The 16,658-nt window shown below is 48.6% G+C and overlaps 1 protein-coding gene across 1 annotated transcript in view; it reads right to left on the bottom strand.

Moving 5' to 3' along the window:
- The window catches only part of LOC144609310 (misshapen-like kinase 1), a 161,055-nt gene that overhangs the window by 48,357 nt on the left and 96,040 nt on the right, over positions 1 to 16,658 (bottom strand). The window contains 1 exon segment of the mRNA XM_078427741.1: positions 4,784 to 5,008. Within this exon segment, the coding sequence (XP_078283867.1) occupies positions 4,784 to 5,008 (225 nt within the window).

The following is a 16,658-nucleotide window of genomic DNA, read 5'->3' as shown; positions in this document are numbered from 1 at the left end:
GAACAGATTATTATGTGTGGATATTTAAAGTCATGGTTTTTGAACAACTAGACAGTGGGTGAAGCAGCATCACACAACCACGGTTAAACTATGTGCAGGAAGGAACGGCAGATACACAAAATGCTGGAGTAACTCAGCGGGTCAGGCAGCATCTCTGGAGAGAAGGAACTGCAGATGCCTGATTTAAACCGAAGATAGACACAAAAAGCTGGAGTAACTCAGCAGGACGGGCAGCATCTCTGGAGAGAAGGAATAGGTGACGTTTCGGGTCGAGACCCTTCTTCAGACTGAGAATCAGGGGAGAGGGAAACAAGAGACACAGACAGTGAGATATAGAACAAATGAATGAAAGATATGCAAAAAAGTAACAGTGACAAACAGGCCACAGTTGGCTTATTATTGTTAGATTATTATGTATGGATAAGGTCACGATGTTTCAACAAGCAGACAGTGGGTGAAGCTACATCACACAACCACAGTTAAACTATTGCAGTCACAACGTGAGAGATGACATTTTAATGCCTCGTAGACAATACAGACATAGCGTTAAGGCCAGCCAACTAATTCTTTAACATAAGATAGGCACAAAGTGCTGGAGTTTAGAAGGATGAGGGGGGGGGACACCTCATTGAAACTTACTGAAGTGAGCGGCTTGGATAGAGTGGATGTGGAGAGGATGTTTCCACTAGTGGGAGAGTCTAGGACCAGAGGGCACAGCCTCAGAATTAAAGGACACTCCTTTAGGAAGGAGATGAGGAGGAATTTCTTTAGTCAGAGGGTGGTGAATCTGTGGGATTCATTGCCACAGACGGCTGTGGAGGCCACAAGTCAGTGGATATTTTTATGGCAGAGGTAGACAGATTCTTGATTAGTGCGGGTGTCAGGGGTTATGGGGAGAAGGCAGGAGAATGGAGTTAGGAGGGAGAGATAGATCAGCCACGATTGAATGGCGGAGTGGACTTGATGGGCCGAATGGCCTAATTCTTCTCCGATCGCTTATAACCTTATGAGGAACTCAGCGGATCAGGCAGCATCTCTGAAGAAAAAGGACAGGTGATGTTTCTGATAGATCTGGAGAGGTGAGAGAAGGCTCTAGCGGTCTACTTTTACGCTGCAAAGTCAATGCTATTCTTTGCAAGGAGAGCAAGGAACCAAAGGGTCAAACCAACAAAAGATATATAAGAAAATAACTGCAGATGCTGGTACAAATCAAAAGTATTTATTCACAAAATGCTGGAGTAACTCAGCAGGTCAGGCAGCATCTCAGGAGAGAAGGAATGGGTGACGTTTCGGGTCGAGACCCTTCTTCAGACCAACAAAAGACATCAGTCTGAATAAAGCTCCCGGCTCAAAACGTCAACTATTCATTTTCTCCACAGCTGCTGTCTGACTTGCTGAGTTACTCCAGCACTTTGCGTCCATCTTGGATACAAACAAGCATCTGCAGTTCCTTTTTTTTAAATCACATTTAATTCTTTGACGCCTTGTTCACATATTTTAACCCGAGGGGCTGGATAAGGAACACTCAATTCTGCAGAGCTTTACTGATCTTTTATCTTTTAATGGTGGCCTTAAGCAAGCAAAGACCTTGTGTCTGTATAAATCTGCAACTGTGAAAATTATGTTTCCCGTGACTTTAAAAATAAATGTATTCACAGGATGTTGGCGGTGATCAAGGCTGACATTTCTGTCCATATCTAATTTGCCCTGCACTAATTTGCCTCGTGCCACAGCTGTAGAGTTGCTGCCTCATAGCACCGGAGACCCGGGTTCCATCCTGACTGCGGGTGCTGTCTGTGCGGAGTTTGTACGTTCTCCTCGTGACCGCGTGGGTTGCCTCCGGAAGCTCTGGCCTCCTCCCACAGTAACCTACAAACCCACACATCTTTGGAGCGTGGGGGGAAACCGAAGATCTCCCACGCAGGTCACGGGGAGAACGTGCAAACTCCGTACAGACGGCGCCCGTAGTCGGGATGGAACCCGGGTCTCCGGCGCTGCATTCGCTGTAAGGCAGCGACTCTACGGCTGCGCCACCGTGACCGCCTGGAGCCTTTCCTCCAGGAGCTTCAAAGACGTGCAGGTTTGTAGGTTAATTGGCTTGGTGTAAATGTAAATTGTCCCCAGCACGTAGGATATAGAGGACGGGGAAATCGCTGGTCGGCGCGGACTCGATGGGCCTGTTTCCGCGCTGTATCTCTCTAAACTAAAATAAACTGACTGACTTAATACCCAAACAGTCTTTCCAGGTGAGACAGAGGTTCACCTGCACCTCCTCCAACCTCATCTATTGCATCCGCTGCTCTAGATGTCAACTTCTCTACATCGGCGAGACCAAACGCAGGCTCGGCGATCGTTTCGCTCAACACCTTCGCTCAGTCCGCCTTAACCAACCTGATCTCCCGGTGGCTGAGCACTTCAACTCCTCCTCCCACTCCCAGTCTGACCTTTCTGTCATGGGCCTCCTCCAGTGCCATAGTGAGGCCCACCGGAAATTGGAGGAACAGCACCTCATATTTCGCCTGGGCAGCTTGCAGCCCAGCGGTATGAACATTGACTTCTCCAACTTTAGATAGTTCCCCTGTCCCTCTCTTCCCCTCCCCCTTCCCAGATCTCCCTCTATCTTCCTGTCTCCACCTGTATCCTTCCTTTGTCCCGCCCCCCATGACATCAGCCTGAAGAAGGGTCTCGACCCGAAACGTCACCCATTCCTTCTCTCCAGGGATAGTGCGTGACTCGTTGAGTTACTCCAGCTTTTTGTGAATACCTTCGATTTGTACCAGCATCTGCAGTTATTTTCCTACATAATCAGAGGGCAGTTAAGGTCAAGTGGGTCTGACCAAAGTCAGACTAGGTAAGGACTATAGATGTGGCCATGGAGCAAATGAGAATTTCAATGAGGGGGATGGACGTTTGAGCAGAGGGATGACAGTGTACAAACCAAGGCATTGAGGCACAGAAAACTGTTGTTCCTGTAGCAGATATTAAGCAACAGTAGGTGTAGGAACCGGAGATGGACACAAAATGCTGGAGTAACTCAGCGCGACCCACGGATCTCTGGAGAAAAGGAATAGGTGACTTTTCAGGTCGAGACCCTTCTTCAGACCCAAAACGTCACCCGTTCCCTCTCTCCAGAGATGCTGCCTGTCCCGCCGAGTTACTCCAGCATTGTGTGTCTATCTTAAGAAACCATATATGTTGCTGGTCTTTAGACAGCTATGGCTAAACCAATGTGTGGGGAAGAAAACTGCAGGTGCTGGTTTAAATCAAAAGTAGACACAAAATGCTGGAGTAACTCAGCGGGACAGGCAGCATCATTGGAGAGAAGGAATGGGTGATGTTTTGGGTCATATCATATCATATCATATATATACAGCCGGAAACAGGCCTTTTCGGCCCTCCAAGTCCGTGCCGCCCAGTGATCCCCGCACATTAACACTATCCTACACCCACTAGGGACAATTTTCACATTTACCCAGCCAATTAACCTACATACCTGTACGTCTTTGGGTCGAGGCCCTTCTTCAAACTAGGGACAATTTACAATCTTTATCGAAGCCAATAAACCTACAAACCTGTGCATCTTTGGAGTGTGGGAGGAAACTCAAATGTCACCGTACCGTAACTGGTACATGTGACAATAAACTGACCTTGAAACCAGAGCACGCGGAGAAAACCCACGCGGTCACGGGGAGAACGTACAAACTCCGTACAGGCAGCACCCGTAGTCAGGATTGAACTTGGGTCCCTGGCGCTGTGTGGCGTCATCTGTACCGCTGTGCCACCGTGCCTCACCATTAGTCTTGAAATGCTTTAATAACTTTGAGAGAGTTGGAGGGCAGGGGTGGGGGGGGGGGGGGGGGGGAAGGGGTGCTCTTGGGGGAAATCAAGAACTTAAATCACTGTTTTTGAGGAATGTTTAATGGAGATGTGTGGAGTAAGGTTTTTTTCCCCATATTCTTGCTATTGAGGGCGTGCAGCGTAGGTTTACTAGGTTAATTCCCGGAATGGCGGGACTGTCATATGTTGAAAGATTGGAGCGACTAGGCTTGTATACACTGGAATTTAGAAGGATGAGAGGGGATCTTATCGAAACGTATAAGATTATTAAGGGGTTGGACACGTTAGAGGCAGGAAACATGTTCCCAATGTTGGGGGAGTCCAGAACAAGGGGCCACACACAGTTTAAGAATAAGGGGTCGGCCATTTAGAACTGAGATGAGGAAAAACTTTTTCAGTCAGAGAGTTGTGAATCTGTGGAATTCTCTGCCTCAGAAGGCAGTGGAGGCCAATTCTCTGAATGCATTCAAGAGAGAGCTAGATAGAGCTCTTAAGGATAGCGGAGTCAGGGGGTACGGGGAGAAGGCAGGAACGGGGTACTGATTGAGAATGATCAGCCATGATCACATTGAATGGCGATGCGTAGAGGCTCGAAGGGCCGAATGGCCTCCTCCTGCCCTTATTGTCTATTGTCTATAAGAGTGGCGGGGGCCTGAAAACGCACTGGCAGAGGCAGATGATGAGAGTGGCATTTCAGAGGCATTTGGAGAAGCGCGTGGAAGTGCAGGAAATGGAGGGATAGGGGTTACGTGCAGGCAGATGCGATCGGTCCAACTTTAGTTTGGTTTTTCACGCGTAGGAAGGAACCACAGATGCGGGTCCACACCGAAGATAGGACACAAATAAGCTGGAGTAACCCAGCGGGTCAGGAGGAGTTCTGGAGACAAGGAACAGGTGACGTTTGGGGCCGAGGCCCCTCTTCAGACGGACACGTTGCACGCATTACCTCCTTCGCCCAGGCTGGCTTGTCGGTGGGATTCACATTCTTGTTGTAGTAATAGAGCTGCTTCTTCTCTTGAGGCTGTTGCTGTTGCTGCTGCTGCTGCTGTTTCTGGAGCTGCTGCTGCTGTTGCTGCTGCTGTAGGGACATGAGGAACGCATGCTCCTGCTGCAGTTGCCTCTGCAGCCGCTCAGACTGCCTCTGCTCCTCCAGCTGCTTCCTCTTGTACTCCTGAACAAAGAAGATGGAGGTGGGGACGGCAGTGAGAACGGTGGCGGTCAGGCACCACGGTCACCGCGCGCAAAACCCGCCAACTCAGCCATGCCAACGTAAAACTACCCGGTCAGTCCACTACAGCAACTAACACATCAGCCAAAACATTATGCCCTGATGAGCCAAAACATCACGCCCACCTGCCTAATATGCTGTTGGTCCTCCGTGTGCAGCCCCATACGCAGCAGGGTGCGATGCACTGTGTATTGTGACACATTCCTCCCGTGACCACCATTAACATTTTCTGTGACTTGTGCCACAGTCGACCTTCTGTCGGTTCGGATCAGACGGGATAGCCTTCATTGCCCTCGCGCATCGATGAGCCTTGGGCGCCCAACATTTTTTTAGATTTTAGATTTTTAGATTTAGAGATACAGCGCGGAAACAGGCCCTTCGGCCCACCGAGTCCGCGCCGCCCAGCGATCCCCGCACACTAACACTATCCTACACACACTAGGGACAATTTTTTTTTACATTCACCCAGTCAATTAACCTACAAACCTGTACGTCTTTGGAGTGTGGGAGGAAACCGAAGATCTCGGAGAAAACCCACGCAAGTCACGGGGAGAACGTACAAACTCCGTACAGACGGCGCCCATAGTCAGGATCGAACCTGAGTCTCCGGCGCTGCGTTCACTGTAAGGCAGCAACTCTACCGCTGCGCCACCGTGCCACCCCCTGTCTGTCGCCGGTTTGTGGGTTTTGCCCTCCTCGGACCACTGTCGGTCGGTACTCACCACTGCTGACCGGGTGCACCCCACAAGCCTTGCCGTTTCAGAGATGCTCTGACCCAGTCGTCTGGCCATAACAATTTGGCCCTTGTCAGGTCTTTACTCCTGCCCATTTCTCCTGCATCCAACACATCAACTTCAAGAACTGACTGTTCACTTGCTACCTAATATATCCCACCCCTTGACAGGTGCCATTGTAACAAGATAATCAATGTTATTCACTTGGCCTGTCAGTGGTCATAATGTTTTGGCTGATCACAGCGGCACTAACGTGAACACCAACATCTCCCTTGTTAGCATCACTAGCAGCGTGCACTATTTCTTTTACTTTAAACTCATAGCAAGTCAACCAAAGGATGCAGAAGTTTCAGCCACAACCCATTAAAACCAAAAAAATGAGGGCGTATGTGTTAACGACAGGGCGATAGTACCCCTGGCCTTGTTTCCTCGAGTGGCAGAGTCCTCAACTGGAGGACACAGACTCAGAATAAAAGGACGTACCTTTACAACGGAGACAAGGAGGAACATCTTTAGCTTAGTTTAGACAGACACCAAAACCTGGAGTAACTCAGCGGGACAGGCAGCATCTCTGGAGAGAAGGAATGTGACATTCCGGGTCGGGCCCTTCTTCAGACCCTCAGTTTAGGGACATAGAGTGGAAATAGGCCCATGGAGTCTGCGCCCACCAACAATCCCCGTGTACCAGCACTGTCCTAAACACTAGGAACAATTTACAATTTTTTACGAAAGTCTGCACATCTTTGGAATGTGGGCATGCGTGTTAATGGAATGTTGGCCTTCATAACAAGAGGAGTTGAGTATAGGAGCAACGAGGTCCTTCTGCAGTTGTACAGGGCCCTAGTGAGACCGCACCTGGAGTACTGTGTGCAGTTTTGGTCTCCAAATTTGAGGAAGGATATTCTTGCTATTGAGGGCGTGCAGCGTAGGTTTACTAGGTTAATTCCCGGAATGGCGGGACTGTCATATGTTGAAAGACTGGAGCGACTAGGCTTGTATACACTGGAATTTAGAAGGATGAGAGGAGATCTTATCAAAACGTATAAGATTATTAAGGGGTTGGACACGTTAGAGGCAGGAAACATGTTCCCAATGTTGGGGGAGTCCAGAACAAGGGGCCACAGTTTAAGAATAAGGGGTAGGCCATTTAGAACGGAGATGAGGAAAAACGTTTTCAGTCAGAGAGTTGTAAATCTGTGGAATTCTCTGCCTCAGAAGGCAGTGGAGGCCAATTCTCTGAATGCATTCAAGAGAGAGCTCTTAAGGATAGCGGAGTCAGGGGGGTATGGGGAGAAGGCAGGAACGGGGTACTGATTGAGAATGATCAGCCATGATCACATTGAATGGCGGTGCGTACAGGCTCGAAGGCCTGAATGGCCTCCTCCTGCACCTATTGCCTATTATCTAATGGCAAGGCAATAGCACACGTGCCTTGTTTCCGGATGTGGGTTCGTCTAGGACTGCTGAGCACAGCCTCAGAATAAAAGGACGTACATTTAGAATGGAGAAGCGGAGGAGTTTCTTTGCCAGAGTGTGGTGAATGTGGAATCCATTGCTACAGACGGTGGTGGAGGCTAAGTCATAGGTTATTTCTAAATCGGAGATTGGCACGTTCTTGATTAGGAAGGGAGCCAAAGGTCACGGGAAGAAGGCAGGAGAATGGGGTTGAGGAGGGGAGAAGATTGATCAGCCATGATTGAATGGCAGAGCAGACACGATGGGCTGAATGGCCTAATTCTTCCCCTGTGTCTTAAGGTCTAATTACTTATTAAGCACCAAGTCTGGGATCACAAATAGACCAGGCTAAGGAGAGAGGTTTCCTCATTCAAAGGTAAATGAATCTTTTGAATTTAATAAACGGATGGATTCCTTCAGTCCAGAATTTTACCCCCGAATTAATTTTTACTTTAAGGCATAAACTGTCAAACCTCTGACTTAAGCACATGTTACTAGGAAAAATAAAACTGCAGAAGCTGGTTTAAGTCGAAGGCACACAAAAACGCTGGAGTAACTCAGCGGGTCAGGCAGCATCTCGGGAGAGAAGGAGTGGGTGACGTTTCGGATCAAAGCTTTGGAATGGGAGTGAGTAAAACATTTAAAAAGAGATTAGATCGGAGAGCAAGAGTTCTGTGCCGTAGGGCTGATCAAGATCTAGAACAGTGAACGCCAATCTCCCACACTGCCAAAGCATTTGCTTTTCATTCATCGCACTTAAAAGGTAAACATCTGCTCCTCCTCCACATGCAACACTCCACAGCCGAGAGGGAGGCCAGCCTACCTCTTGTCAGTTTTATTCTATAAATAACACCTCGCACAGCAGAGGAGCAACCCAGGGTTTCACACACACGCTTTCACCCTGGGAAGAAACATTTGACGCCAGGCTCTCAGTTGCCACAGTGTCAAAAACTGGCCACTTAACACACGGAAAGACAAATGGAGGGCTTTGAGCGGCTGGATTTTATGCCATTAGGGAAGGAAAACTTGTCATTTAGACTTTGGAGTTTACTTTTGGCTTTAGAGATAGCGCGGCAGTAGAGTTGCTGCCTTACAGCGAATGCAGCGCCGGAGACCCACGTTCCATCCCGACTACGGGCGCTGTCTGTGCGGAGTTTGTACCTTCTCCCCGTGGGGTTTTCTCCAAAATCTTTGGTTTCCTCCCACACTCCAAAGACGTGCAGGTTTGTAGGTTCATTGGCTTGATAAATGTAAAAATTGTCCCTGGTATGTGTAGGATAGTGTTAGTGTGCGTGGATCGCCAGGCGGTGCGGACCCGGTGGGCCGAAGGGCCTGTTTCCGCGCTGTATCTCTAAATAAAAAAACCCTAAATAAGGCGTGGAAACAGGCCCTTCGACCCAACTTGCCCATGCCGAACAACATGGACAATCTATACTAGTCCCATCTGTCTGCCCTGCATCCCTCTAAACTTATCCTTTAGTCTTTAGATTTTAGAGATACAGTGTGGAAACAGGCCCTTTGCCCCACCGATACTGCTCTAACCACCGATTACCCCATTCACTAGCACCATCCTACATATTAGGGACACTTTACAATTTTTACAGAAGTCAATAACCTAAAACAAATTTGTGTCTCTGGAGTGCGGGAGGAAACCGGAGCACCCGGAGAAAACCCATGCAGGTCACGGGGTGAACGTGCAAACTCTGTACAGACAGCGCCCCTGGTCAGGATCAAACCCGGGTCTCCGGCGCGGTGGGGCAGCAGCTCTACCCGCTGCGCTGCCATGCAACTGGGGTGTTGCACTGCTCTTTATAAAGTACGGGGGTAGACAACAGACAATAGGTGCAGGAGGAGGCCATTCGGCCCTTCGAACCTGTACGCACCGCCATTCAATGTGATCATGGCTGATCATTCTCAATCGGTACTCCGTTCCTGCCTTCTCCCCATACCCCCTGACTCCACTATCCTTAAGAGCTCAATCTAGCTCTCTCTTGAAAGCATTCAGAGAATTGGCCTCCACTGCCTTCTGAGGCAGAGAATTCCACAGATTCACAACTCTCTGACCGAAAAAGTTTTTCCTCATCTCCGTTCTAAATGGCCGACCCCTTATTCTTAAACTGTGGCCCCTTGTTCTGGACTCCCCCAACATTGGGAACATGTTTCCTGCCTCTAACATGTCCAACCCCTTAATAATCTTATACGTTTCGATAAGATCCCCTCTCATCCTTCTAAATTCCAGTGTATACAAGCCTAGTCGCTCCAGTCTTTCAACATATGACAGTCCTGCCATTCCGGGAATTAACCTAGTAAACCTACGCTGCACGCCCTCAATAGCAAGAATATCCTTCCTCAAATTTGAAGATCAAAACTGCACACAGTACTCCAGGTGCGGTCTCACTAGGGCCCTGTACAACTGCACACAGTACTCCAGGTGCGGTCTCACTAGGGCCCTGTACAACTGCAGAAGGACCTCTTTGCTCCTATACTCAACTCCTCTTGTTATGAAGGCCAACATTCCATTGGCTTTCTTCACTGCCTGCTGTACCTGCATGCTGGTGGGGGGGGGAGGAGGGAAACAGATTCAAGAATGACTTTCCAAATAGAATTGGATATGCACTGGAAGGGGAAGGGGGAGGGGGAGGGGAATATTGGCGATTATGGGGAAGGGCCAGAGGAATGAGACTAATTGGATATGCTTTTCAAAGAGCTGGCTGATATGATTCCACAGCGCTGTTTGCACACAGCAATGGGAGGGGAGCACACATGCCAGCAGATAAGACAGGTTATAATTAGCAATAGCTTCATTGCTTCTATCTCCAATGTGGAAGATAATTGAAGTCCAGAGAAAAATATATTGCTACTGAAATCATCCATAATCAGTCATGGTGACCGTGAAACATGTCGAATACTGTAAAAAAGAAGGGTCTCGACCCGAAACGTCACCCATTCCTTCTCTCCCGAGATGCTGCCTGACCTGCTGAGTTACTCCAGCATTTTGTGAATAAAAACTCACTTTGTTTACCTAGTCTGACTTCCAAGTAGTTTCCGCTTCAATATTTCCTTCTGAAAAGACTGAGCAAGCAAAGAGGGCGAGGGGTGACCTTATAGAGGTGTATAAATCATGAGAGGAATAGACCGGGTAGACGCACAGAGTCTCTTGCCCAGAGTAGGGGAATCGAGAACCAGAGGACATGGGTTTAAGGTGAAGGGGAAAAGATTTAATGGGAATCTGAGGGGTAACTTTTTCACACAGAGGGTGGTGGGTGTATGGAACGAGCTGCCAGAGGAGATTGTTGAGCCAACGTTTAAGAAACAGTTAGACAGTACAGGGATAGGACAGGTTTAGAGAGATATTGGCCAAACCCGGGCAGGTGGGACTAATGTAGCTGGGCAGGTTGGGCCAAAGGGCCGGTCTCCACGCTGTACCACTAGATGACTCTAAAGAGAGACGGTGGGGGAGGAACACGCAAGATTAGGATGGGGCAGCTCGAGGTGCCAATGGCAGAGCGACTGATTGATTATTTGAAAGGTACAGTATGGAAACAGGCCCTTTCGGTCCACTGTGGTTTATGATTGTGTGTGTGTGTTATTGCTTATTTTTATTGGTTTTATTGTTGGACTGTGGGTAATTTTTCATTTCGCTGCGCATTTTATAGAACTTATAGATTTTAAGATTTTATAGATCTTATAGAAACTTACAAAATTCTTAAGGGGTTGGACAGGCTAGATGCAGGAAGATTGTTCCCGATGTTGGGGAAGTCCAGAACAAGGGGGTCACAGTTTAAGGATAAAGGGAAGTCTTTTAGGACCGAGATGAGAAGGTTTTTTTTCACACAGAGTGGTAAATCTGTGGAATTCTCTGCCACAGAAGGTAGTTGAGGCCAGTTAATTGGCTATATTTAAGATTGAGATAGATGTGGTCCTTGTGGCTAAAGGGATCAGGGGGTATGGAGAGAAGGCAGGTACGGGATACTGAGTTGGATGATCAGCCACGATCATATTGAATGGCGGTGCAGGCTCGAAGGGCAGAATGGCCTACTCCTGCACCTATTTTCTATGTTTCTATGTCTATGTTTATGTGTATGTGACAAATAAATTGACTATTGACTATTGACTGAGTCCATGCCGACCATTGATCACACGTTATTTATTCACAAAATGCTGGAGTAACTCAGCGGGTCGGGCAGCATCTCAGGAGAGAAGGAATGGGTGACGTTTCGGGTCGAGACCCTTCCCCAGACTGACATTCCATTCCTTCTTACCCGAGATGCTGCCTGACCCGCTGAGTTACTCCAGCATTTTGTGAATAAATACTTTCGAATAGGGCGGCACGGTAGCGCAGCGGTAGAGTTGCTGCTTTACAGCGAATGCAGCGCCGGAGACTCAGGTTCGATCCTGACTACGTGTGCTGCACTGTAAGGAGTTTGTACGTTCTCCCCGTGACCTGCGTGGGTTTTCTCCGAGATCTTCGGTTTCCTCCCACACTCCAAAGACGTACAGGTATGTAGGTTAATTGGCTGGATAAATGTAAAAATTGTCCCTAGTGGGTGTAGGATAGTGTTAATGTACGGGGATCGCTGGGCGGCACGGACTTGGAGGGCCGAAAAGGCCTGTTTCCGGCTGTATATATATGATATTATATGATATGATTTGTACCAGCATCTGCAGTTATTTTCTTACACTACTTATTGATCACACGTTGGTCACACTGGTTCGATATTCACATCCACTCCCAATTTCTGGATGATGCCTCAGTCCAAAGTGACTGACACCGAGGTGAATGGGCACCAACGTTGTTCTGAACGCGCCGTCACTTTAAGTTAACACACAAACAAGCACCCGTAGTCAAGAGTGTGGGAGGAAACCGGAGCACCCGGAGAAAACCCACGTGGTCACGGGGAAAACATTCAAACTATGTACAGATAGCACCCGTAGTCAGGATCGAACCCAGGTCTCTGGTGCAGTTTTTAGGGCTAACTGAATCAATAGACAATAGCTGCAGGAGGAGGCCATTCGGCCCTTCGAGCCAGCACCACCATTCAATGTGATCATGGCTGATCATTCTCAATCAGTACCCCGTTCCTGCCTTCTCCCCATACCCCCTGACTCCGTTATCCTTAAGAGGTCTATCTAGCTCTCTCTTGAATGCATTCAGAGAATTGGCCTCCACTGCCTTCTGAGGCAGAGAATTCCACAGATTCACAACTCTCTGACTGAAAAAGTTTTTCCTCATCTCCGTTCTAAATAAGGCCTACCCCTTATTCTTAAACTGTGGCCCCTGGTTCTGGACTCCCCCAACATTGGGAACATGTTTCCTGCCTCTAACGTGTCCAACCCCTTAATAATCTTATACGTTTCGATAAGATCCCCTCTCATCCTTCTAAATTCCAGTGTATACAAGCCTAGTCGCTCCAGTCTTTCAACATACGACAGTCCTGCCATTCCGGGAATTAACCTAGTAAACCTGAATCAAGGGATGTGGGGAGAAAGCAGGAACGGGGTACCGATTTTGGATGATCAGCCGTGATCTCATTGAATTGTGGCGCTGCCTCGAAGGGCTGAATGGCCTCTCCTCCTGCACCTATTTTCTATGTATCTATATAAGGCAGCAACTCTACCACTGTGTCACCGCGCCACCTCTTAAGTAGATTATGTAGACATTTTTATCAGAAAACTTGTGCAATGAGATATGGCAAATCAAAACCAATGTATCTGGAAATAACTTACCACTGAAGTATTGGGCTGTAGAATTGATGTGGCAATAAAGAGAAAGCATGTTACGACCAGCAAAGACATACTATATAGCACATTATGAGGTGCTCGGAGAACCTCAGCTTGTGCAATGATTGCAGGGGCGTTTGATCCCCCGACGCCCTACATGGAAAGTTCTTATCAATCAGATGCAATTGAAGATAGACACGAAATGCTGGAGTAACTCAGTGGGACAGGCAGCATCTCTGGAGAGAAGGAATGGGTAACGTTTTGGGTTGAGACCCTTCTTCAGACTGAGAGTCAGGGGGAGAGGGGGACATGGAGATATGGGAGGTGTGAAAACGAAAATCAAAGGGAATGAAGGAAAAGGAAAATGCAGAAACATAGAAAATAGGTGCAGGAGGAGGCCATTTGGCCCTTCCAGCCAGCACCGCCATTCATTGTGATCATGGCTGAGTTTTAAATGTCCTCCCCTTTATTCTTAGACTGTGGCCCCTGGTTCTGGACTCCCCCAACATTGGGAACTTTTTTTATTCACAAAATGCTGGAGTAACTCAGCAGGTCAGGCAGCATCTCGGGAGAGAAGGAATGGGTGACGTTTCGGGTCGAGACCCTTCTTCAGACTGATGTCAGGGGGGCGGGACACAGGAAGGATATAGGTGGAGACAGGAAGATAGAGGGAGATCTGGGAAGGAGGAGGGGAAGAGAGGGACAGAGGAACTATCTGAAGTTGGAGAAGTCGACGTTCATACCACCGGGCTGCAAACTGCCCAGGCGAAATATGAGGTGCTGCTCCTCCAATTTCCGGCGGGCCTCACTATGGCACTGGAGGAGGCCCATGACAGAGAGGTCAGACTGGGAATGGGAGGGGGAGTTAAAGTGCTGGGCCACCGGGAGATCAGTTTTGTTAATGCGGACCGAGCGCAGGTGTTCAGTGAGCCTGCACTTGGTTTCGCCGATATAAATAAGTTGACATCTAGAGCAGCGGATGCAATAGATGAGGTTGGAGGAGGTGCAAGTGAACCTCTGTCTCACCTGGAAAGACTGTTTGGGTCCTTTGATGGAGTTGAGGGTGGAGGTAAAGGGACAGGTGTTGCATCTCGTGCGGTTGAGGGGAAGTGCCCGGGGTTGGGGTGGTTTGGGTAGGAAGGGACGAGTGGACCAGAGAGTTACGGAGGGAACGGTCTCTGCGGAACACAGAAAGGGGAGGGGATGGGAAGATATGGCCAGTGGTGGGGTCCCGTTGTAGGTGACGGAAATGTTGGTGGATGATATGTTGGATCCGCTGGCTGGTGGAGTGGAAGGTGAGGACGAGGGAGATCCTGTCCTTGTTGCGAGTAGGGGGAGCAAGAGCGGAGCTGCGGGATGTGGAAGAGACCCTAGTGAGAGCCTCATCTATAATGGAGGAGGGGAAGCCCCGTTTTCTGAAGAACGAGGACATCTCGGAAGCCCTAGTGTGAAACACCTCATCCCGGGCGCAGATGCGGCGTAGACGGAGGAATTGGGAGTAGGGGATAGACTTTTTGCAGGGGACCGGGTGGGAAGAAGTGTAGTCCAGATAGCTGTGCGAGTCGGTGGGTTTGTAGTAAATGTCCGTCACTAGTCTGTCTCCTGTGATGGAGATGGTGAGGTCCAGAAACGGGAGGGAGATGTCAGAGATAGTCCAGGTATATTTAAGGGCAGGATGGAAATTGGAGGTGAAGTGTATGAAGTCAGTGAGTTCTGCATGGGTGCAAGAGGTAGCACCAATGCAGTCGTCGATGTTGCTGGGACTTGGGAACTTTTTTCCTGCATCTAGCTTGTCCAGTCCTTTCATAATTTTATACGCCTCTAGAAGATCCCCTCTCATCCTTCTAAATTCCAGTAAGTACAAGCCCAGTCTTTCCAATCTTTCCTCATACGACAGTCCCGCCATCCCGGGGTTTAACCTGGTGAACCTACGCTGCACTGCCTCAATAGCAAGAATGTCCTTCCTCAAATTAGCTGGGGGAAACATACAAAGATAAAATTTAATCAGGACAGTCAGACTGGTCGGAGAATTAGGATGGGGGACGGATGGAGAGAGAGGGAAAGCAAGGGCTACTTGAAGTTAGAGATCGCTTCGCTCAACACCTGCGCTCGGTCCGCATTAACCTAAACCAAACGCAGGCTCGGCGATTGCTTCGCTCAACACCCGCGCTCGGTCCGCATTAACCAATCTGATCTCCCGGTGGCTGAGCACTTCAACTCCCCCTCCCATTCCCAGTCTGACCTTTCTGTCATGGACCTCCTCCAGTGCCATAGTGAGGCCCACCGGAAATTGGAGGAACAGCACCTCATATTTCGCCTGGGCAGCTTACAGCCCAGTGGTATGAACATCGACTTCTCCAACTTTAGATAGTTCCTCTGTCCCTCTCTTCCCCTCCCCCTTCCCAGATCTCCCACTGTCTTCCTGTCTCCACCTATATCCTTTCTTTGTCCCGCCCCCCTGACATCAGTCTGAAGAAGGGTCTCGACCTGAAACGTCACCCATTCCTTCCCTCCTGAGATGCTGCCTGACCTGCTGAGTTACTCCAGCATTTTGTGAATAAATACTCATGCTTGGGTAGGAAGGAACTGCAGACGCTGATTAAAACCGAAGATAGACACAAAAAGCTGGAGTAACTCAGACTGGGTCTGAAGGGTCTGCAGTCGGAAGAAGGGTCCCGACCCGAAACGTCACCCATTCTTTCTCTCCAGAGATGCTGCCTGCCCTGCTGAGTTACTCCAGCATTGTGTGTGTGTCTTCAACACTCATGCTGCTGGGTTGCAAGCTGCCCAAGCAAAATGTGAGGCACTACTTTTTCCCGTCCAGATTGTGATTAGTAGAGAACTATTAGTTTTTTTATATGAGAGGGTGAAAATGGTGATAAGAGGTTGGAAGGTAATGAAATTTGCTCGGTACATGCTCTCAGATGATCTAACAATTACTAAAGATACACCAGTGAAAGTTAGCATAAGAAAATAACTGCAGATGCTGGTACAGATCGAAGGTATTTATTCACAAAGTGCTGGAGTAACTCAGCAGGTCAGGCAGCATCTCAGGAGAGAAGGAATGGGTGACGTTTTGGGTCGAGACCCTTCTTCAGACTGATGTCAAGGGGTATAAAAGCAAAATATGAGGTGCTGTTCCTCCAATTTCCGGTGGGCCTCACTATGGCACTGGAGGAGGCCCATGGCAGAAAGGTCAGACTGGGAATGGGAGGGGCCTGGGCAGCTTGCAGCCCAGTGGTATGAACATCGACTTAAATTTTTTTTTTTTTAAAAGAAACATTGAAAATAGGTGCAGGAGGAGGACATTTGGCCCTTCGATCCAGCACCGCCGTTCATTGTGATCATGGCTCATCATCCACAATCAGTAACCTGTGCCTGCCTTCTCCCCATATCCCTTGATTCCACTAGCCCCTAGAGCTCTATCTAACTCTCTTTCAAATTCACCAAAGTGAATTGACCGCCACTGTCTTCTGTGGCAGAGAAATCCACAAGTTCACAACTCTGGGTGAATAAGTTTCTTCTCACCTCAGTTTTAAATGGCCTCCCCTTTATTCTGTCACCGTATTTTGACAAGAGTAACAGGGGACATAACACATGTCTTTTTGTTTTCGTTTGTGTGCCTTCTAGTGTGTCGCTTCAATGTGATTGCTCCACGTCAAAGTAGCAAGATTTAAAATAAA

The sequence above is a fragment of the Rhinoraja longicauda genome, chromosome 34 (genome assembly GCF_053455715.1).
Source record: "Rhinoraja longicauda isolate Sanriku21f chromosome 34, sRhiLon1.1, whole genome shotgun sequence".
NCBI lineage: Eukaryota > Metazoa > Chordata > Chondrichthyes > Rajiformes > Arhynchobatidae > Rhinoraja > Rhinoraja longicauda.
This window is presented reverse-complemented; position numbering and strand designations above follow the sequence as displayed.